Source organism: Gallinula chloropus, assembly GCF_964237585.1.
Source record: "Gallinula chloropus genome assembly, chromosome: 16".
Taxonomy (NCBI): Eukaryota; Metazoa; Chordata; class Aves; order Gruiformes; family Rallidae; genus Gallinula; species Gallinula chloropus.
In genome coordinates, this window is record NC_140101.1 from 15,082,627 (window position 1) to 15,105,504 (window position 22,878).

General features: G+C 55.4%; 1 protein-coding gene across 1 annotated transcript; it reads right to left on the bottom strand.

The window, feature by feature from the left end:
* Positions 1 to 440: 440 nt before the first annotated feature.
* On the bottom strand, positions 441 to 15,017 carry SGK2 (serum/glucocorticoid regulated kinase 2). Its single transcript, XM_084271689.1, has 14 exons — positions 14,945 to 15,017; positions 9,817 to 9,886; positions 8,541 to 8,598; positions 7,822 to 7,871; positions 7,219 to 7,276; positions 6,552 to 6,635; positions 6,112 to 6,243; positions 5,198 to 5,310; positions 4,657 to 4,693; positions 4,027 to 4,113; positions 2,630 to 2,725; positions 2,210 to 2,365; positions 1,735 to 1,824; positions 441 to 1,654 (listed from the first exon to the last, which is right to left on the bottom strand). The coding sequence occupies exons 1-14, from the start codon at positions 14,994 to 14,996 to the stop codon at positions 1,499 to 1,501; spliced, it is 1,239 nt and encodes a 412-aa protein (XP_084127815.1). The 5' UTR covers positions 14,997 to 15,017; the 3' UTR covers positions 441 to 1,498.
* Positions 15,018 to 22,878: the final 7,861 nt, after the last annotated feature.

A 22,878-nucleotide genomic window follows, 5' to 3' on the forward strand; every position in this document is an offset into this window, starting at 1 on the left:
GCGGGCGCTCCGAGTGCGGCGGTCGCAGCTTGTCCCGTTCCCGGGGAGGGGAGAAGACGCGGGCGGAACCATTGCGGCCGGGGACGGGGGACACACACCGGGCTCCGCGCACCACTGCCCGGCGGGCCCTGGCCTGTCCAGGCCCCGCGACACCGCTCCCTCGGCTTCCAGTGGCGGGCGGGTCGGGCCTGGCTCCGGCCCCAGGCTGAGCCGGCGCTCGGGCGGGGAGCTGCTGAGGCCGGCCCGGGGCCCGCTTGTCAGCCCGCCGGGCCGCGGTGCCTCAGGCGGCGGCCCCAGGCCGCGGTTTCCCCGGAGCTGAGGGAGCGGCTGCTAGTGCTGCTCGTTACAGCCCGTGAGGTTCTGCCTTGGGCAGCCCCCGCAGCCCCGCACCCCTCCCCGCTCTCCTTCCCCCCCTCACACAGCACAGAGAGGGAAGCAGACCCGTGGGGACACTTTAATATAAACAGATATATATATATATATATATTCGGCATATACAAGATAAGGCTGATAAAAAAGAACCTGTTCCAGCACAAGCTCCTCAGTGTGAGTGTGACACAGCCCAGCCCATGGAGCAGGGGCTTTTAGCCCCCTTCCTCCACAGCAGAGCCCAGTGACAGCTTCCTTGGGCAGGGGAAGCCACATTCCGTGAGGGTACCCACACCTCAGAAACTGCAGCAGGTACAGAGCCCCCAGCCTGGTGCTGAGGCTGCCCTCAGGGGTGCTGCACCCAGGGTCATGGGGGTGGTGGGCCTGGGGTAAATCAAGCACCAGTCTAATAAGGTTCCCCTCTTAGCTGATTTTCCTCATGCCTGTGGCCTGCTCCTTAACAGCCTCTTTGTTGCAACAGCAGCATCCCAATCCTGGACCAGAGAGATGATCCACTCACCTTGGGGAGGGATAGGCTGGCACTAAAGGAAGGGCACAGCACAGTTTGGGACTTCCAGCCCTGCAGCTGCCTTCAGAGCAACAGCTGATCAAGGGTTTGAGCCCAACTCAGTCCAGGATAAGGGGCTTAAGCTGCACAGCCCATTTAAAGAAGCTGCTGCTCTTGGTGGTGCAGAGTTTCCTTGGAGTGGGGCAGTGGGGGGGGAATGTGCAAACACAGAGTGTGGGATAGAGCTGGGCAGAGTCAGCTCCACTAAAATAATAAAGCCAGTTCTAGGGCCAGAGCTGCTGGTGTGAATGATGGTACATACCTCAACCATAGATAAAACCACAGAGTGAATACAGTTCTGCCACATAGTACAAGACACTCAAGGGGGGAATCCATAACAATCAGTGTCCCACCTTCCCTGCCAGGGGAATTTGAGAGGGAGATCTGCTAAAACAGCAGAACTAAGAGCTGTTCCATCCCACCCAGTTAGTGTATTAGTCCCAGTTTCCTTAACCCATGAGCAGAGGACAGTACCAATCCTCTCAAAAACCCAAACAGAACAAGAAAAAAAAAATAAAACCCATTCAGTTAAAACCTGGCTTCTGGAAGCCTTTATAAAACCTAGATTCCCTCTTCAGTTGGTGCATAAGAAAATCCTAAAAAGGCATCTGAGGCACTGGAGCTGCTGGCTGCTAGGTCAGGCGTGTGGGTGATGGAGGCAGAGATCGCTTCTTGGGTGAACTCTGGATCAAAGTGTCGCAGATCAGCTGGACCAGCCTAGGCCAAGGAGCAGAGACACAGTCACTTTGGGTGAGCAGACACCACTGGAACAGACACCGACAGCAACACCCACTTACCACGTTGGGGTTGAATGGAGGAGTAATCCTCTTGTGGTACAGGTCGTCCCAGTTTATTGGGCTGAAGAATACGTGGTTCTTTATCTCGAGCTGGTAGGAAAAAGTGGCAAAGAGTCAGTCTCTTGCCAACCCCCTCCTTCTCCAGCATCTGCCAGATGGTTTCACAGCATTAAGTGATTGAAGCGAGCCTTGGAGCTACCATGTCTCCGTGTATGGGCCATGCAGCAAATAGACAAACATCATGGTCCAGTGACCCCCTGAAGGGAGACAACACCACCAGCTTGGTGCCCTAGCTTGCTGCCACACCTTTCCCTTCAGAAATCTAAGTCAACCCCATACATCCCTTTTAATAGGCTGGAGAGATATCAAACTGCTTGGAAAGCTCTTCCCAAGGTTGTGCTGTTCTCAATGAAAGGTTCAGAACAGAAAGGCTTCCTATCCATACTCCCTCCTAATTGTAACTAAGGCCACCTACAAAGTCTGTCTTGGCACCCAGCCTCCTCTTCTGGTCCTTATGGAGAAGCCCCTGGAGGATGTCACAGGCTGCCACAGTCTTAGTTCCTTGGATCTGGAGTGGCTTGTGCAGAATGTTGTCATACATCTGAGACACATCCCGGCTGTAGAAGGGAGGCTGGTTTGAAAGAGAGGATAAGGAGCCAGGTAAAACATGAGCTATGATGGTGAACCACACACCACAGTTCAGAATGAATCAGTGAGGGAGACCTGCCCCATCTCCATTCAAAAGGAGAATGGTGTGGCTGAACCAGGGCATCTAACTCAGGATTCAGTTGTCTGTATCCAGTGCCATGAGAACACCAGGCCAGCCTCACACCACAACTCTCAAAAAAGTCAGTTCTCCTCCACACAAAGTAACACACATTGCTTCCAAACTTACCAGTCCAAACAGCATCTCATAGAGGACAGCTCCCAGGCACCACCAGTCTACTGTCCTGTCATACGGCTGCTTCTTTAGCACCTCAGGGGCCAAGTACTGGGAAGGGTCAGAAACAGGTATTTGAGAAGTTAAAAAGGAAGGTCTTTGCCTCCTTAAGCATGAGAACCTGGCTGCAGCTCAGGGTGAGCTAACCCATCAGGAAGCACACAGATGCATTTCCTACTCTGCTTTGATAGAGCCTCCACTTGCTTCAGAGCAACAGGCTTGAAAGGTACCTACCAAACCAGCAGAGTGCTGGGCCACAGAAGGTTCTCTGCCTATAGAAGACCTATACAAGAATTTGCTGGCACAACAACTCAGCCAGCAAAGCTGCCCTGCACTGACACACTGCACACCTGAGCGGCTCCTGGGGCTTTGAGAAGGTGGCATTTGTCACTCCCAGTCTGTCCAAAGCAGAAAGACTACAACTAACCACCACCAAGGAGCAACAGGCAAGACCTTGAGCAGCTTGCAGAGCAAGTAGTGCATCCAGCCTGGTCTCACACAGCACAATCTGTGTAATATCATAAGGCAGAAGTGAAACCCACAACACCAAAACCCCACAGAACAAAGCTCAGACATTCCTGCTTGGCTCACACCATACCACTGCACAGACAGATCCCCACTGAGGGTTACCACCAGGAAATTCCTGCTGGCTTCCACTGAGCATGGATACCAGAAGCTATCTTGCTTACAGACCCTCCTTCAAGCCACCCAAGGAAGGACAGGACAGGTGTATCACTTAAGCTAAAGTGCTACCAAAAGCCCCCAGCTCAGAAGCAGGAAAAAAGCTTCCTAGAAGCCCCACTGGAGATCAGTTTTACTAAAACCTATTTGAGGTGCATTGGATGAGAGGCCCTTCCTCCCCAGGCAGTGCTCACATTCCAGGGGAGAGTCTGGTCCTCTCCCCGGTGCAGGCTGCCTGGCAGCTCCTGCATACCAAGGACATGTAAAAGGGCACAGTGAGGTCCTGCTTATGTCAGTACCAGCAAGCTCCCTGTTCTGCAGCTCCAGGGTACTGGAGCAGGTAAACAGCCTGCTCTGATGCCCATAAACACAAGCTCTCAGGGTCAAGGTTGTCTCCACAGCCACACAGCCACCTGCAGCAGCCCCGGTCTCACAAGACCAGCCACTATCAAGAACAGGAATCCCTCCCCAACAGCACAAAAGGTTTGGAGTACCAGAGGTAAAACCAGAGTAGGAAAGACCTTATCTGGACTCCAGCTTCAGGCTGACTACCTGAAAGAGCTCAAGATAGTCTAATTCAGAGGCCATGTTTTGAGATGCTGAGCACCCAAAAAGGCAGACCCAGAGCAGACAGTCTCTGAAGGCTTCCAGCACCTCAGCACATGCTGTACCTCAGGAGTGCCACAAAATGTAGAAGTTGTCTCCTCTTGCTCCATTCCTTCTTTGCAGAGCCCAAAGTCTGTCAGTACTATGTGTCCCTAGAGGAGAGGGGGAAATTTCAGCTTGGCCAACTCTTTCCCAAGAGGAGAAAGGATTTCCAAGCATTAGCCTTCAGGTTGCATCTCACACAGCTTTTAGTTCCCCACTGTTCATCTGCTTCCCCTCCCTCACCTTCCAGGCATCCCATAATTCAAGTACAGATGCTTACAGAGCAAAGTACAGCCTGGATTTTTAATTTGCCTTATCTGCATAGCTCAGAAGGGCCCCAGCACTGCTGTGCGGCATCCCAGAGCCAGTTTATACAGCAGCATCACAGCAACTTGCTCTTAGCATCCCTGCTCCCTGCCCACAAGGCAGCTCCCAGGTTTTGGGAATGAGGTGAGAGGGCCCCACACATGCAGTTCTGCAGAGGGCTGTGGTTTGCTCCCCCTTTGCAGGGTCTGCACAGAAACAGGGTGGTGCACACACACCAAAATCCCCACAGTGAAGGGAGCTGTAGTCCAGCCTGCAGAACCATAGCCCTGTTTGTGGTTCTGAAGCTTTCAAAGCCAGAAGGTGGGCAGCACACACTAGGAGCATACCTGGCAATCCAGGAGGATGTTCTCAGGTTTTAGGTCTCTGCAAGAAAAAAAAAAAACAAAACAAACCCCACAAGCGCTGTTTGAGCAGATTTGGCCAGATATTTAGAAAGCCAGATCTGAAACAGCATCAACTAAGAACAGGAGCTAACGAGACTTCCTAACCCAGTGCACCAAGACTCTCCCAAAGCACAGGTTCCCATCACTGCTGGGTATCAACATAGGCCAACAGAAAGGCTGCTGCCACACAGGATGAGGTGTTACCTGCATACCTACCCAGAAACTGCTACTGAGAGACCTTCTGACTTACTGAGCCAGGTTTGTGTTAGCTCTTTACATGTAACCCTTCTCTCCCCTTCCCATTGTCAGGCTGGGAGTACCTATGGGTCCCACACAGACAGGGCCCTTCTTGCAGGATAAAACACCACCAGCTCCTCCAGTCCTGCATTTCACACAGCCCCAGGGAAGCCCTTTTTCTCCCCAGCCCTGCACACAGCCCACCCAGGCAAACATGGTGCTCCCAGCAGCAAGGCACGTGCCTTACCTGTAGATGATGTTTAGGGAATGCAGGTACCCAATTGCACTGGCGACTTCTGCAGCGTAGAACCGGGCCCGGGGCTCACGGAAGCAGCGCTCCCTTTGCAGGTGGAAGAAGAGCTACCAACAGATCATAAGGTTGAACATTTCTCCTCTAAACAAACCTGAAGGGTACGTGGAGCAAGCCTGAGAGATACCTGAGTGAAAGCCTGTTTGCAACAAGTGGTGCATGAACAGCACCAGATAAACCCAAACCAAATGGCTTCGGGCAGCCTAACCAGCTTTCTAGAACTTGTTTCATTTGTCCTCCTCTTAGATCACTGTCCCAGTTCAATGCCCCAAAACTGGTCATCTCCTGATCTGGTTAAGCTTTCTAGCTTGCTACAGTCCCCAGGTTGCAGTACAGCCATGGAGAGCAGTACATGGTGCACTGAACCCAATCATATCCCCAGTGAGAATCAGACTGGGACAAGACATCCATGTTAACATCACCCAGCCAGTTTCAGATGGCACTGAGACACAGATAGAAAGAGGGGCTTCTACAGAACAGAAAGATGTCTGACTCTGCCACAAAGTCACACAAACACTAGAGTGGACTCCAGACCCAGCCCACAATTGGGTTTTGCCTAAAACTCACCAACATCAGCATTTCTGATATTCTCCAAAGGGTTTGAGTGCCCCCAGCACACGTTCCTCAGTGCCCTTGCCTTGGGAATCATCTGGCACAAGTCACACCCAGCAAGATCTCCACTCAACCTACAGGTGACACAGCCGCTTGCAGCTGGTCCCAGCCAGCAGTCAGGGCAGCACTGTACTTCAATGTCATAAAACTGCCTCTTGTTGGAAGATAAAGTCATATGACAGCATGTTTGGGAAGGACCAGAGAGAGGATTAAATAGAGCCCATAGTACATGCACTCACCTCTCCCCCGTTTACATAGTCAAGCACAAAGTAAAGTTTCTCTGATGTCTGGAAGGAGTAGTGGAGTCCCACCAGGAAGGGGTGCTTGACATTTTTCAGCAGCACATTGCGCTCTGCCATGATGTGGTTTTGCTGGAAAAAAAGCAGGCAAGGCATTAATATTCCAGGGAAGGGTCCAGCACAGCCCACTGTACAGGCTCAGTGCTGCTCTGAAAGCAAGGAGGGGCTGGGAGTTTTAGGGGATCACCTCCAGCCCCAGAAAGGGAACCACTCTCTCTCTAGCCTGATTTATCTGTTATTTTCCATTTCCCCACAGCACCAAGAAATCCATGATTAGACATAACTTGTCTGTGTGAATGCTCACAGGATCATTCAGGATGGTCAGGATTGCTCCCACACTGACCATGACATGCAGCAGTAGCCAAGGGGAGCAGACATACCTCCTTCTTCTTGAGGATGGTTTTCTTATGCAAGACTTTCACAGCATAAAATGTCCCATCACACTTGCGTTTGGCCAGGAGAACCTGCAACAGAAAGTCCTGGTCACAGGTTTCAGCTTTGCCTTCTGCCACTTGCTGCTTCTTCGTTAGCTGAGCACTCTTGTGAGTGGTTGTGCACAGAGTGCAGCTTCAGAGGGGCAGGTACAAAGCTTTAAAGACCAAAATCAAGCCCACCAGCTTCCCAGCACTTGCTCATTGCCAGAAAAAGGCACACAACTTCTCCACACACCTCTTGCACATCTAATAAAGCGTGTTTGGATGGTTTGTCAGCAGTCCCATTTATAGTGGGCCCTTGTCTCACGAGGCACAGATCTGCCTGGAGGTCTTTCACTTGCCAAAGAAATCTGAGGTCTATTTTAAAATCAAGAACTGCTCCTCACCCTGAGTACAACCACCTCACACTTCTGTCCCTTGAGATGTCAGGGCAGCTCAAAGTGAGAACAGACTATGAAAACTGAATCAGGTTTCATCTGATCTCAGACTTGCTCAGGCCAAACTCCTCAGGAGAGGTGCAAGCAAAGGACACAGCTAGAAGCTCTTCCAGCAAGGAAGCAGCTCTCCAAGCTGCCTCTGAAGAGCTAGAGCCCACCTGTACAAACCCACTTACTTTTCCAAAGCTTCCTTTGCCAATAACCTTCAGGAAGTCAAAGTCTGTTGGCTTGGCACTGTTGGGCAAGAATGAAGCAAGTTAATGTTTCTGGGAGAGAAACATGCAACAGCAACACTACCACCAGAGACAGCTTCCTTCTTGGAAACACAAGTGTTTGTAGAAGGGATTAAAGGGCACTGGACAGGTGACCCTCGCTCAGCCAGCTGCTGGCAAGCAGGGGATTCACACAGGGATGTCTGTGCAACCAGCAGAGGATAAGCCATCCCTCAGCAGCCACCTGCTGAATGCAGCAGCAGGGGAAGACACACATCAGGGCCAAGTGGCACCTATGCTGTTTATCCCCCTTTCTAGGGAAAAGCCAGCTGTGATGAGGAGGATCTTCCCTACTGCCTCACAAGGGGTGGGACAAGGGGCTGCAGACATGGGAAGGAGAGGATAACAGGGACCAACCATAGCTGAAAGTCTGGTGATACACACAGTGATAGTGTCATTGTTAGGACTTCCACAGACATCACCTGTGCAAGACACAGGGACCAACTGCATTCCCCTGCCAGACCTCTCCACACTCCACACCCTACCTGGCTTTTGCAGGAAGCTTACTTTGGGTTAGCAGAAGGTCCGAGGTTGATGTTGTCAGTTGGAGTTGGAGGCTAGAGGTGATAACAAGCAGATTAGTCCCAAGGCCCACACTGCAGGCTGTGCTTTCTCTTCCTCAGTGCAGCATCCCTTGCTCAAAGCCTTTGAGAAATGCCCACTAGCAAAGACACAGCAGATGCCTTGGCAAACCACACAACTGGGGAGGACAGGGCTATGCACTGCAGCAGCAGCACAGCTGGAGGGTGTGCTGAGCTAGGGCCTCATCCTGTACTTGCACAAAGAAAGGGGAGCACTGAGACTGCTTGGCTCCTGACTTGAGGCTGCCAAGCCCTGCTGCTCTTCCACAGAAGGGCACTGTGGGCTCAGTTGATCACCACAACTGAGGCAAGTCTGGAGCCTTGGAAAAAGCACACCTAGCTCCAGAGGTGCTCAGCCCTCTTCCCAAAGACCAGGGAGTGTATAAATATATTTAAGCTTCCATCTGTTCCTGCTTCCCAAGAATCTTCCCCTCCCTGGGCTCTGGGAAGGCCGTGCCTTGTCCAAAAGGCTATCCAGAGTCTCCCTATTCTTTTTCTCTCTACACAGCATCACCCACAAGGACCATGCAGCAGTAGACCTCCCAGCAGGCCAACGCAGGCTCTCCTCCTCACCCTTCTGCTACAGGCACCAGCCCCTTTTCACCCCAACCCTCAGGACTCGCTGCCCCAGAGCCATGATCTCACCTGGCTGCTTTTGTCCGGGCTCCGGGAACGATCCATTAGAACAGCAACTCGTTCAGCACTTGGGAAAAGAAGAGCCCAACATTGAAAACAAAATCCAAGAGAGTTTCACACCATGAACTCACCAGGGACCAGCACAGACCCCAGGGCATCCTGACAGGACACCTTGGCTGAGCCCCCCAGCAGCACAGCTTCCCCCAAGGGGAGGGCTGCACATGCCTCATGGGGAGGCAGAGGGCAGTGGGGCCACACCAGCAGGAGATGGGGGAAGGTCCCCAGGTGGGTGCACAAGTGGTTTGAACAAGCACAAGGATGACAAGTGCCATCCCTTCAGCTGCAACAGCAGAACCTGGTCAGGACACCAACACATGAGGTCAGCACAGCCCAAGCAGCAACACGGCATCGGGGCCAGTGAGGTTGCAGCCCTCCTGGGCACAGCCAGACCTCTCTCAAGGCAAATACAGCCCCCATCCCACCAGGATACTGTAGCACCCAGCCCTGCAACCCATCAGGTGTCCCCAGAGGACAGCCAGGAAAGCCCAGCTGGTCTGACCACCACACACCATCCAGGCTGGCAGCAGTTAGAGGCCGTTCCCCCTGGCCAGTGCAGACCAGGACAGAGGGGCTGGCCATGGCAGGCTTGATGGGCAGAGCCAGTAAAGGACAGGCTGCCATCTACCCAGTGCAGCTCCTGCTGGGACTGGAGGTGGACTTGAACAACACTTGCTTGTTCAGATCTGCCCTGCTCAAGCATCACTGGGGAGGGACAGGTCCTGCCTTGAAGTCCTCCCCTTGGTTTTAAGGGTTCCCCCCCAACTCCTTGCAGAAGCCAGGGTTAAAAGAGATTGCAGGAAAAAAAAAAGAAACAGCTCTGTACCCCTCTCCCCTGCCCCCCCAGAGCTTTGGTCAGCCCCACCAAGCCCTCATACAGCACAGTGAAGCTCTGAAGGCTCCTGTCCCCTCAGCCACCCCACACTTTCCAAAAAGGGGTTCCAAAGATCCCACCAGCCTCCCCTAGATCTCACCTGCAGGTGCTCCCCCTCTCCACCCCCACGCACCACCAGGCAGAGACCCACAGCCACCCCAGAGCTCCCTCTGCTCCGGGGCCAGGCTGGCCACAGCAGGAGATGCCGGGCAGCAGCGGGTGCTGGCAGCCATCCCCAGGGACTGCCCGCATCTGGCCGGTGCCAGCCAGCTCCATTCACCGCCCAGCCGGCCGGGGGTTATCAGGCTGAGCTTTTAAAGGGCTCTGATCCCACTGGGAGGCTTTGGTACTCACTACGAGCAGAGCCGGGAGCCGGAGGCCTTGATGGTCTGTCCGATCCTCTCTCGGCCGTGCCTGAGGAGCTCTGTGAGGAAAGTTGGAGCACCGGAGCCGATTAGCCAGCGGTGTGATCAGAGGCGCACAGAGGCACGTTTGTTCTTCACTGACCTTGCTCTTCTCTCCACAGCTGCCCTCCTCCCCCTTCCACCCACATACCGAAATAACCAGGAAATTATAGGAACCAGGACAGCTCCCCTCCCAGCCCAGCCAGGAGCCCTCAATAGCTCACAGGACGGGCACCAGCGCCGCAGGACAAACACCCTCTCCCACGGCAGAGGGGACTCCAGCTAGAGCGCCACTGTCGAGCCTCCCCGAGCCACCCCTGGGTCCCCAGGAGGGATGAGGGGAGAGCTCACAAGGCCGATGTTGTACTGGGATACGTCACACACTTGGCACATCCACTGCCCCTTTCATTCAGGACTCTGCAAGTAATTAGGGACATGAATGAAACCTTTCAGGCCCCACAGGAGGTAAGCCAGCACACACACGGTGCAGCAAGTAAGTGACTCGCCCAAGGACATGCAGCCAGTGCCAGAAGCTGGGATTCCCACCTCTGAGCATCCCTGCTGCTCAGCTGTGCAGGCAGCTGCCACCAACCATCACCTCTCCCTTCAGAGAGGCAGAGCCTGGACCCTGCTGCTCTCAGCTCCTCTGAGCAAGAGAAAAGCCCAAGAAGCACAACCTGCACGGAGGAGCTCCTTGTTTTGCCCAGCAGTAGATAACAAAAATATTCCAAGACTCACTTTTACTCCCTGGCTCAGCCTTGGCTGAGGGAAAGGGAGAATCAAAACATTCACAGGGACATGCATTTCTCCTGCCCCCACAGTGCCTCTGCAGACACAAATTGTCATCCTGGTATAGCTCTTCTATGGACCGAGGACCCGGCAGCACTGGCCTCCAGAGCCCATCTCCCTGGGCAAGGGGCTTGTAGGGCAACAAGCAGCTCTGGAGTGAACACAAGCTATTTGCAGAGCCCTTCCCACATGGTCTCAGGACCTGCATGCCCTGGAGAGCCACCGAGCTGAGCACTGCTGTGGGACACAGCTGCAGACCCAATGAGGGGCCAGTAATCAGGCAGGGAGAGCAGGAATTCAAAGGAAGAGAAGCCATTCAGTGAGGGAGCTTACAACATCAGGCTGGGCTGAGAGCCTGACCTTGGCCAGCTCTGCCCCACAGCAGGCAGGGGAGCTTGTCCCAGGCAGGAGCCACCCAGCAGCAGGCACAGCGTGCAGGCAGCACCCAGACTGACCAATCCCCCTCTCCTCCCACCGGGCATAGTCCTTACTCCCTGACAGTCTGGCTTGCTGAGGTGCACTGAAGGTCATCCAGTGCCTGCCTCGGGGCTGCCTCTGTCCCACAGGCTGTTCAGATACTGTGGTCACAGTAGAGGGACACCAGCCATGCCCTCCAAATCTGAGCCTCCACAAGCTCGTTCCTGGCCCCAGGGTGAGCTTGTTGCCACAGGCACTGTTCTGACCCCAGAGGAAAAGGAAAGACTCCCTTGTCCTGGTTTCAGTCAGGATGGAGTTAACTTCTTCTGAACAGGTGGGCACATCACAGCTTGGACACCTTGGGGAGTGCATGGGCAAGCCATGGAAGCATATCCCTCTGGCTTGGAGGCATTTGCTGGTAGCACAGGATGCAGGACACATTCCCAACTCACTACAAGGGGTTTACACAGGGCTGCTTTAGTAAGGTCTCCACAGTGTGCAGCCAGGCAGGAGCATCACTACGGAGCTGAGGCTGCACAGCTCTTCCTCAGCCTGGGAGCCCATCCACGTGCCCTCCTCCAGCCCCATTCTGCTCCACTGATTCTTCCCTGGAAGTGGAGCTACTCAACAAGTCCCTGCTGACCAAGGGCAGCATTTTCCAGCAGAACCATTTAACAAATGTGCTTGCTCTGAGACAGGAGGCTTTCTGCACTGTAGTGTCACACACAATTTAAAGATATTTATATCCCCCTCCTGTATTACCTTCTGTCCAAGCTCTCAGTCACCTTCTCCAGCCTGAGTCCACCTTCAAAGCCAGGTTCTGGTTTAAATCTCCCAAGCAGTCAAACATGCTTTTCCTTATCATTAACAACCCCACTCCCCCTGAAGCACAAAGATCTCCTGAGCACACACACACCAACAGAATCAGAAATAGGTCATGAAAATACGCTGGCATCCTTGGTTAGCCATGCCTGGCTGCATCCCACCTTGTGCCTGCTGGGGCAGCAGGGATGCTCCAGGCACAGCCAGGGCCACCGAGAGCATCAGCAAGCAAGCCTAGGAGTTTCCCATACCATGTGTCTACTACACACCAGGAACAAACCACTGCACTCCACACACCCCTCCCCTCACAGACCATTTAACCCCAACACCCACCCCAGGGCAGCAGGCACCCATCTACACAACACAAAGCTGCTATTTAAGTTGAAGCAGTTGCTACAGCTAAATCCACACCCCTCCCCAAACCATCCCTCAGTAACATACGTTTCCTTCCCAGCAGGAGCAGCTCCCTCTTCCTTGCACAGTTCCTCCAGCAGTGACCCACATTCCCATGCTAACCCAGCGTTATTTGCTACAAACACATTAGTAATGCAGGCGTACCTTGCACGGAGAGGCAACCTCATAGACTCGTCATCCGCAAGCTGCCTCCCACCCTCTCCCCTGATGTCACCGCTCCCAGCATCGTTTCCTACCTAACCTAGATTGCAAACCCCTCTGAGCAAGGGAAAGGGCTAGTTGCCAGCATGGAGAGGCAAGGAGGCCTGGCAGGCTGGCACTGGGACAGCAGGCAATGCTTTGGGAGAAGCACAGGGTTTGGAGAGGCAGGGATGAGAGGAGGGCACCAAAGAAACCCCCCCAGCTGTCACCCAGCACAGACTGCATGCAGCATAGGGGGGCAATGCCCCAGTTTCAGCTCAGAGAAACAGCACAGGGGGAGGTAGGAAGGAGGGCTCCTGAGAACACATGCTTCTGCCAGCACGGAAAACCCAACCCAGTCTAAGCTTTCCCCAGCCCCAGATCTAAGAGAGCCCCAGGCCAGGAGCGAGCTCCACTTTCATTCCCATTGAGACACCACAGCAAGTCCAGGAAGAAGTTAGAAAAGACTTTAAAGGACTTCATTTGGGGAAGATTTCTTAGCTGCCCTCTGCAGAGCTCTTAGGCTTGTCCAACTTTCTCCTGGGCATCCTTTCCTCTACACCCCACAAACACTGCAAACTAGAGCAGGACCAAGCAGTCCTACCTCTAAGCAAGACAGAACCCCCCAGACAACCCTCCAGATTTTAGAGGGGTGCTACATACAAAGCTGGAAGAAAACCCATCAAGTGGCTGAAGCTTGCAGTATTTTGAAAAAAGCAAAAAAACCCACCCAAAGCCACCCTGAAAATAGAGAACAAAACATCAAACCCACCTGGGAACACATCTGCCAGCTGAGGCTGTGCCCTGAAGCACGGGAAGCAGTCCAGAGCCAGTGAGCACAGACAGCCCTCACCCTCCACACCTCCCATCCCTGCACCAGCCCACCCTGCCCCTGACTGCCCTGGCAGGGCAGAAGCCCAAGGTTCCTCCCTAAAACCCAGAGGGGAGCAGCTTTGCTTCCTCCAGCAGCTCATCCAGCCCACAAACACTCCCCTCAGAACAACACCAGCAGTGCTAGTGCCTCACCACAGCCCTTTAAAGCAAGCAGGAAAAGCTGATCAGCTGCCTAAAATGAAGAGACACCTGCTTGATGTACCCAGGGAGCCAGGATCAGGTGGGGGTGGTCATTTTGGATGAGGAAGAAGGGGTGCAGGTGATGAGTAGGAGCCAGTTAATCCTGGCCAGCAGCCCCAGGTGCTCAGAATGATCTTCCACACATCAGTACCCTGGAAGTTTGTCCTCTGTCCTTCCGGAGGAAGGTCAGAGCAGTTGTTTGGCTCAGGTCAAGCCCAGCAGCTGCTCTTTCCAGCACCCTCAGCCACAGCAGCAGCAGTGGGGCTTTGCAGCAGTGTTCAGTGCAAACATAAACATGTCAGGGGGTGTGTGGGGGGGGGAGTTTGGTGTTGGAGGCACACAGAGAGAGCGGAGACTGAGCTCTGAGCACAAGGAGATGTTACAGAAGGGCTGGTGGCTTGTCCCTCTTGTCATTAAAAATAAAACAGCTGCTTCTTGCTTCTGCTGTCGTTCCCTATGGAATCTCCAGTGTGTGGCTGCAGCAGCAGAATGCCTGGCTTCCTGGGGGGAAGAGGAGCTGGCTGCTATGGGGTGCATCCCTAGACCCAGACTGCAGCTACAGGGAGGAAAACATCTGTAGCATCCCTTGTGCTCCCTGCCATGCGTAATGGGAGAGGGAATGCCTTAAATACCATTCTCTCTCAGGCCAGAGCCTGGATTTTTTGCTCAGCCAATGTCCTCAAGCTATCCACATTGCCAGCCTTTTAAATACCTCTTACTGTGGTTTTACTTTCTATAGTTCTGTCTCTACTTGAATTGACAGAGTCAGGTCTCAGAACACTTTCAGCAGCTGGCTTACACCTTCACATCAGTATCTTCTACTTTTGTTCCTGTCAATAAAAAGCCTCAGCACTACCCCCAAACTTCTACTTGGGTTCCTGCTCCACAGAAAGGCATCTTTAATGAAAACCCCGTTTTCAATCCAAAGAAGAGAAAGCAGAAGGATCCTGGAAGGGAAGAACATTTGCTGTGTAGGATACATGAAACATCTAATTTGGAGTGTGTGATGGACAAAGCAAAGGCTGGGTTGGATTTGTCCCTCCTGCCCCCTGCTTTGTAAGGGTCACTGTCACTTGAGGGCTGCCCACGCATTGGCTATGACTCAGGGCAAGCCTCCTGCCACTCTCCTGGCACACAACCACCTCCCAGTCCTGCCATGGATCCCATGGAGATGGGCTCTGCACAGCCCTTGCTGGAAAGGGTGAGCCCTGGCTGTGCCTGTGAGGTTGGGCTGGGGCACAGGGCCAGGCTGGAGCCCAGCTGGAAGGTGCAGTGGGGCTCTGCCACAACCCAGTGCCAGCGGGACACCCCCGTGGGGCAGCCTTCTCCATGGCCTCACCATCCCCAGGGATCTGTGACACCAACCCAGGCGGGAGCATTACCCTTCGTCTTCCCCAGGGCAGTAGAGGAGGGCTCCATCCAGACCACGTACATAAAGCCAGCCGGAACAGTCCCCTCTCCTGATGGCTGGGGCAGGAGCTCAGCGACGGGCACTGCGCATCCTCAGGAAGCAGAGCACCCAGGAGTTCCTCCAGCTGCAAAGGCAAAGGGTGCAGGAGTAAGTAAGGAGAGACGAGCCCTCGGGTGCAGGGCTGGCATGGCTCCGGGACACAGGGCCAGCTCCCTGCCCCCTCGTCTGGCCAGCACCCACTGGCACTCAGTCTGGGGGGATCGGGGTGCTCGGGTCACTCTGGGCTCTGCAAACGCTCTGGTGGGATAGTCTGGAGAAGGTGCTCAGCCCTGCCTCAGTGTCCCTCTCTGCTCTCCTTGAGAAGGTGCTTTGGGAGTGGCAGAGGGAGGGCACTGGAAGAGAACTGGGTGGTACTGGGTGGCTGTTTGAAATTTACTCTGTAGGTGTCTGGTCATGGGAAGGGGATTCGTTGTTTGATGCTTTTGAGGCACAAAGACCTGTGCCTGGGGTGACTGCCCTGGGATGGGTGGCTCCCTGGCACAGGGGAAGACATTCCCTGGAAGCACAGGGACCCACGGACAGCCAGGAAGTCCCCAGCACAGGGCAGGTCCTCACCTGTGGATTCAACATCAGATGCCACCAGATGCCTGGGGCAGCAGCAACAGAGGGCTTTGCCCAGGAGAGCCCCATGACTGTCCCTGGAGAGGTGTCCTGGGCCAGCAGTTGTCCCCATGATGACAGACATGAGTGGGACAGGTAGATGTGAGCAGAACTAGCCCACAGCATGCTGCCCACCCAGGCAGCCCTCCCATCTGCGAGCAGTGAGACCTTCCCCCTTGCCCTGGCCCTGCCTGCCCATGGCCACCTCCAGCAGCAGCCTGGACCACTCTCACCCCTTGACCAGTGTTGTCCCTTGGCCAGTATTGCCCCTTGCCCACCATGGGACCCACCAATGCCATGCTGAAGGGGCTGCTGGCGGTGGGAGCGCTCGCAGGGCATTATACAGGCAGGCACAGGACTTACAGGCGCTGCAGGTATGGCCACGCGCCCCTTACACCAGGCCAGGCCTTGGCCTGTTCCCCTGCCCAGCACCCATCGGCTCCAAAACAGAATGAAACAGTTCTAATAAAGCCAGAGGCCTGCTGGTGTCAGTGGGTGCTGGTCTTCTGTGCAGGGGTGGTGTTCCCCCCCCCCAGCCACCTATGTGCCAGGAAAGCCTCTGGCTGGACCTGGGCCCAGAGGTGATGTGACCCTTTCTGTGCACATCTCCTGCCTGGGCTGGACTGTGTCAGAGCACGGTGGCAAAATCAGAAGCGAGTGCAAGCTCTGGCCACAGAATGGTGATGATTCTTCCAGCTGCCCAGGTGCAGCTCAGAGCTTCCTTGGAACCATTCGCCCTTCGGCCTGAGGGAGGAAGCTGCCCTCACAGAGCTGGGGCCCCCAGTGCAAGGAAGATGTGGGACTGTTGGAGAGGGTGCAGAGGAGGCTATGGAGATCATCAGATGGCAGAAACACCTCCCCTACTGAGACAGGCTGAGGGAGCTGGGCTGGTCCAGGCTGGAGAAGAGAAGGCTGTGGGGGGACCTCATTGCAGCCTTCCAGTCCCTGAAGGGAGCAGAGGAACAGGAGGGGAATGGGCTTGTTAAAGGGCAGAGACTGGCAGGACAAGGGGGATGGAGTGAAGCTGAAGGAGGGAAGGGTGAGATGGGATACTGGGGGGAAGTTCTTTGCAGAGAGAGTGGTGAGGGGCTGGAACAGGCTGCCCAGAGAGGGGGTGGGTGCCCCATCCCTGGGGGTGTTCAAGGTTGGATGGGGCCCTGGGCAACCTTGTGTAGCTCCAGGCCTGGAGGTTGGTGGCCCTGCCTGTGCCAGGGGGTTGGAGCTCTCAGAATCTTGGGATCCCTTCCAACTCAGACCAGTCTATGATTCCATGATTCTATAATTCACTTCCCCAGGAGAATGGTCGAGGGCTGTGTGGCTGCAGACCCTGGTCCCTCCCTGGCTGGTGCCACTCACCCTGGAGAAGCCACAACTGTAGCTTCTCGGAGGGAAGACACGTCCAGTGGACAACAGGTCCAGTCTCTTGCCTCTACACACAGAGAACTGTATAATATTTTGTATGCTGTGCATATATGCTGCTTTATAGGGAAAGGCACATTATCTTTATCTCCTTATCTAGCCATATCCATAACCATAACCATAAAAGTCTCTCTGGAGTGGAGCCACGCAGCCCCGGGCAATCCAAATTGCAGGGAAGGCCCCAGATAGGGTAAAACCAAACATTTCTCCAGAGCACAGAGCAAGTTTCACCAACCTGCAGTGAAAGGTGACCTGGAATGTTTGGCTACTCTTATCTCCCTTGAGTAAAGAATAGGATAGGGATAGAGATAGGACAGCCTTTAAAAGATCAGAGCCTATTTCTTCATCTTAAGAGGATCCAAGGAATACTAAATAGACTATTGGTGATCAGTGGGGTTCTTTACAACCTTTTTATCCTCTCTGTATATATATATATTTATTTTTTCTTTTAGCTTCCCAAAGCCAGGGATCTGTCCCAGACACTGCCCTTGTTTTTGCCAAGGAGTCCCTCATGGGTACTGGGAAGTTTCCCATGTTTTGGTGAAAGGAGCCAAGAGGAGGCTGCTCGGGATCAGGTTTTTGTTCCAAAGCACAGCTGAAGTGAGCTTGAGCAGCTCTTGGAACTTTCAGTGCCTCCATCCCCACAGAGGGGAGCAGGGTAGAATTCGGATACGAGTGTGGCAGAGTGGTACTGGTGTCTCTTAAAGCCTTTGCTTCATCAGAGGAATAAAAGCCTGATCTTATCGTTGCCATTGCATTGCTTGGCTGGGACTTTCTTGCTCCCAAGTGTTTCTGAAGTGGAGGCACAGTCTCGGTGAATGAAGAACACGAGGGTGGAAGCAGCCTGACAGTCAGCATCACAGCTGCCCAGCCTGGTCCTCAGGGAAGGTGCAGTGCTCTTGCTCTCTCCCGTCCTCTCCTCCCCAGCAAGGCTTCTCAGATTTAGAGCCTTTCTTAAAAAAAAACCCAACCAAAAACTCTCGGGGGGGGGGGGTAAGTGCCTCATTTCTCCTCATCTCCTGGAGCAGGGTGCATGCTGAGGGCCACCACCCACAGCTCCAGCCCCAAGTGTGACCAGCCCTCTGGGGCCAAGGGCAGAGAGGCAGTTTCCCAGCCGGATTGAGCAGGGCTTAGCAGCTCAGGGACAGCTCGGAGAGCTGTGCTGCCTGAAAGCTGGGCCCCTCGCTGCTGGCACAGCACAGGGCTTGTGGGCAAATTGTCCCTGGGAGTGCTTCCCCCCCTGCCCTGCTCTGTCCCCAACCTGTCCCCGTCCCTAAGACCTGTGGGCTCCAGCTCCATGGCACAGGGTGCAGGCTTTCACCCCTTGTTACCCACACACAAAGCCCGTGCAGCAACTAGTGCTGGCACAACTGGAGATTGTCTCCACGCTGGATCCAGTGGGCAGCCCAGTTCAAACTGGGCCAGGTGCTGCTCCCGGCACCATCAGGGCCCATGAGCCCCAGTGTAAGAGCAGTGTATCTGCACTGAGATCTGCTGAGCCTGCCTCTGTCTCCCTGCCCTGGCACAGAGCAGAAGCAGCCCTCCCTGCCCCTCCAGCCAGGAGGTTGGGGACACCCTGTTAGAGGGATGGGGACACAGCACCGCAGAGATGCGGCCCAGGACACTCCAGCCAAAACACCCCGAAATTCCTGATGTGAACCTCACCCTTCTGGATCCAGCTGTGAAAGCCCAGAGCAGCCCAAACCTCCTTTCCCTGTACAGGTGGGACACAGGAATGCCCATGGTCACTCACCAGCTCCTGAAATTACCCAGGGTCAAAAGCACTCGCGGCTGCTCCCCATGGGACCTCAACCGGGGAGGTGAGCTGGTGTGGGGCTGTGGACACAAGCAGGGCGATGGAAGCTCCTTGTGATGGAAGAAGAAACCTTCCCTCCTAGTGTGGTATTTCCAAGGGGAGGGAGGAAAGCTGCTGTCTCCTCTCTGCATTCCTCCACAGCTGGGAAACAAACCCACTGCTGGAACTCCAACCCCTCCCCTTCCATACTCCCCCTTGAGCAGCTCCAGGTCCCTGGCAGCAAGGGACCTTCACAAAAACCTCTGCGTCCCCCCGAGGGGCTCAGGGCCCCGTTAAAAGGAGGGAAAAACCAGAGTCATCCCCCACCGAGTAAATCTGCGTTACCTGCGGAGCCGGAGGCGTGGGGGGAGCTGGGTCCTGGCTCGGGCAGCGGGGGCACGGCTGGGCAGCGGGGGCACGGCTGGGCTCCAGCCGTGGGAGCAGCCAGTGCCGCTTTCCCTGCCCCTGTTTTTATTTTGGCGAGGCGGGCTGAAGGTCGAAGGAGAAGGCTGCAGGAGTGGCCTGTGGCAGGAAGTAAATGATTACCCTGCCCGGCTCTGCCAGGGGACCCGGCACAGGGAGCTGGGGTGGGAGAGGAAAATCCCTCCTTTGGGATTAGAGGGCAGCTTGCAGCACGGCAGTGCCAAGGGCCAGGACAAAGTGCTCTGTTTGCCAGAGGCTGTGCCGGGTCACATGCCAGGTCCCAGCAGAGGAAACGAGGCATGGGTCACCTCCCAAACCAGCAAGGCCTCCTGGATGTGGACACGACCCATTGCCGATCCACCAGCAATCCATAGGGCTTGTCAGCTGGCAAGGAGCTGGACAAGCTGGAACCTCGTCCCCTGGCAGGGCTGCGTCCAGGGTGGGACATCCAGGGACTTTTTTAAGTGCTTGGACTTTGCATCAGCCCAACAGCCCCACTTCTGCCTTCTGCATGACCCTCCTCAGGCCCCAGGCTGCCCATCCTGGGCTGCAGGAACCTGAGCAGCCCCTGAGGACCAAGCCCCATGGACACATTAAAGCTGAGTCCAGAGAAGTCCTCGTGGAGCCAAGATCCATTTGCCTTCCATTCATGCCTTCCCCCACTTGCTCCCCATTCCTCTCCCTTGCCCTCTACAGGTGCCCAGCACGGGTGGTGCCCACATTCCTGGGTGGCTGGGTGCTCAGATAACAGTCTGATGGTTCAGCATGTTGGTGTAGTCACTGCTAGACATGGGTGGAGCCTCCAGCTCCTCACCCAAAACAAACCTCTTGTGCACAGGGCATTTTCTGATTATCCAGGAGGTTTCCTTCAGCCTCAAAGGTCCTCTCGTGGGATGGCAGCTCTGTTCCTCGAGCTTTTGTCAAGCTGCTGGCTTCTTGCCATCGGCATGTGCCCATCCCAGTTGAGCCTGTGAATCCTGAACTGGGGAGGAGAAAGAAAAAGGATCGCTGGGCAGGGAGGCCGTGACAAAAGGGAAAGGGCGATGTACAAAAATCAGATGATGGTGCTGGAGATGATGGAGACTTGGTGCTGTCACCCCAATAAGCATTTTCCGAAGCAGCCTGGCATGCGTGGTTTGGAGCATCCCGCGTTCGTGAGGCCAAGACAGCCAACTGCCTCCACAGCAAAGGTCTCAGGCCCATGTCTGTGGGAGAAGGCAGAGCCACTCCTGCCCCTTTGTGACCTCCAGTGTGTGGGGAGGAGCAAGCTCAGCCCTTGCCCTGCCCCAGCTCCCACTGTCAGGTGGCACGGCCATGCAGGTGCATGAGGTCCCCTCACGACTTGGGGAACAAACCCAAATAGGGGTCCCCATGGTACTTGAGGAGCCGTAAAGACACACAGAGAGAACAACATCCATGCCCTGCTAGCGCAGAGAGTGCCTGTGTTTGTCGTCTTGTCTGAACAAGGAGGTTTAGGGGATTGCTGCACCACATGACCAGACGCTACAAAGCTGCAGACAGAAGCCATTTGGAGCAGACACTTCACCACCGTGCTGCCTTTTCAGAAGGTTTCTGCTTTGCCCAAGCTAAACCTGCTGCTATTTTGGGGTTTATCTCACTCGCTTTGCTGCAACCCCAGCACTAAAGGCTGCATGTTTCCCACAACGCCTGGGCTCGCGTCTGCTTTCACTGGCATGGGCCCTGCAGCAAGATGGCTGCCGCAGCAGGCCAGAGCAGGGCCGGGGCTGCCTGCATTGCACGGCCAAGTCACAAGGGCTGCACCAACAGCCCCACTCCTTCCAGCCACGGGCGAGTGTAGAGGAGAAAGCCTCAGCTGATGGCTCCGGCCTGTGGAGCGGCCTTGTTTCCTGAGCGCATCGCACGTCAGCCGCGAGCGTGTGTCGGCACCCAGGAGAGACACGGAGGGAAGCGCTTGAGCGGAGCTGACAATGAGACAAAGCCCGTTGGGGCGCTCTGGGTAATCGTTGACTTCACTGCAGAGAACCACAGCCAGCCAGCTGCCGAGATGCCCCGTCATGCCCGGGACGCGCGCGGCCTGCTGCCAGGCGTCACAGGGGAGGATGGAAACACCTCACAGAGTCCCTCCAGGCAGGAGGTATTTCGGCTCCCTGGGAAGCAGGGGCTTGGGGGGGGGCTGTGCCGAGGCAGGATGTGGGGATTTGAGGTGCCTTTGCTGAGGGGATGCTCTGCTCCCGCTCCCCTGCTCTGTGCCCTGAGGGATGGGGTAGGGGCAGAGCCAGGAGCCCTCCGCACGAATCATCTGAGGTAGAAAAAAAGGCACAAATCACCCCAGAGCCCCAGCTGCACTCAAAGCAGGAGCTGCTTCTGTTCACCAGGAAATAAAAATAGTGCTGAAGTAGCTTTAAAACCTCTGCAAAGTTAAAGCTTCATAAAATGGTTTCTATCATCACGTGCCCTGAACCAGAGAACCTTTAGCCCCCGAAAAACAATGATGTGGGATGGGTTATTCTGTGAGCATCCCGCAGATGCAAGAGAGGCGAGCGAGCTGCGCTACCACTGCGGCACAGCAGCACCCGGCTGCTGCCTGCAAGCCAAACAGGGAGCACGGAGAGGAAAGAACCCTAAAAGGAGGGAAAAGAACCCTAAAAGGAGGGAAAAGAACCCTAAAAGGAGGGAAAAGAACCCTAAAAGGAGGGAAAAGAACCCTAAAAGGAGGGAAAAGAACCCTAAAAGGAGGGAAAAGAACCCTAAAAGGAGGGAAAAGAACCCTAAAAGGAGGGAAAAGAACCCTAAAAGGAGGGAAAAGAACCCTAAAAGGAGGGAAAAGAACCCTAAAAGGAGGGAAAAGAACCCTAAAAGCGCTGCATGCAAAGTGGATCTGAACCACAGATGTGCCAAGGCATGTGGTAGCCTTCCGGGGCTCTTCAGCTCTCCCACTGACTCCCAGGATCCAAGGGATTATCTCAGCCCTACACGGGGCAGAAAGGAGACAGGCAGAATCTCCTCCCAGGCTGATCCCTTCTCAGCACCCTAAGGAGAAGGCAGAGCTGGAATGGAGCGTTCACGGCAGGAGAAGGAGCAGTGAAGGAGGAGCTCCGTACCCAGCCCCTCCGGGCCGGCGATCCCCCCCCGCATCCCGGCCCGGGCGGCGGCTCCCGTCGGGCGAGGGCGCTGCGGGGCTGCCGGGACCCCGGGCGGGGGCAGGGGGACACCCCGGGGGGTGGGCAGGGGATAACCACGGGGAGCCGATACGGGATGGGGACGGTGTACGGATGAGGATGGGGCACCTCTGCATCCCCGCCCCCCAAAAAAGGGGGCCGCAAAGAGAGAAACACAGAAAATTCGGGGAGAGGGCGGGGGGGGGGGGCAGTCGCCCCTCTGCAACGCCACCAGGACCCCCCGTCCCCACGCGGAATGAGCCCCGCAGTTCCCCTGCGCTTTCTTCTCGGAGGCCGTGCAGGAACCCGCCCGAAACGCTGTTTCCTGCGGGAAGGAGCATCACCCCACCTGCCCGCAGCCCCTTTCCCCAGCCTGTGCCAACCCCCGCCCCCGCTCCCCCCCGTACCGCATTGCGGAGCCGCCCGCTGCCGTCGGGGGGCAGCTCCGCCAGCTCGGACCGGGATCCC

Coding starts and splice junctions, on each gene's coding strand:
- SGK2 (XM_084271689.1), bottom strand. CDS start 14,996: ATGTACGTGGTCTGGATGGAGCCCTCCTCTACTGCCCTGGGGAAGACG. Junction 7,872..8,540: donor GCCCGGACAAAAGCAGCCAG/GTGAGATCATGG, acceptor TATCACCTCTAG/CCTCCAACTCCAACTGACAA. Junction 1,655..1,734: donor CTCCATTCAACCCCAACGTG/GTAAGTGGGTGT, acceptor TCCTTGGCCTAG/GCTGGTCCAGCTGATCTGCG.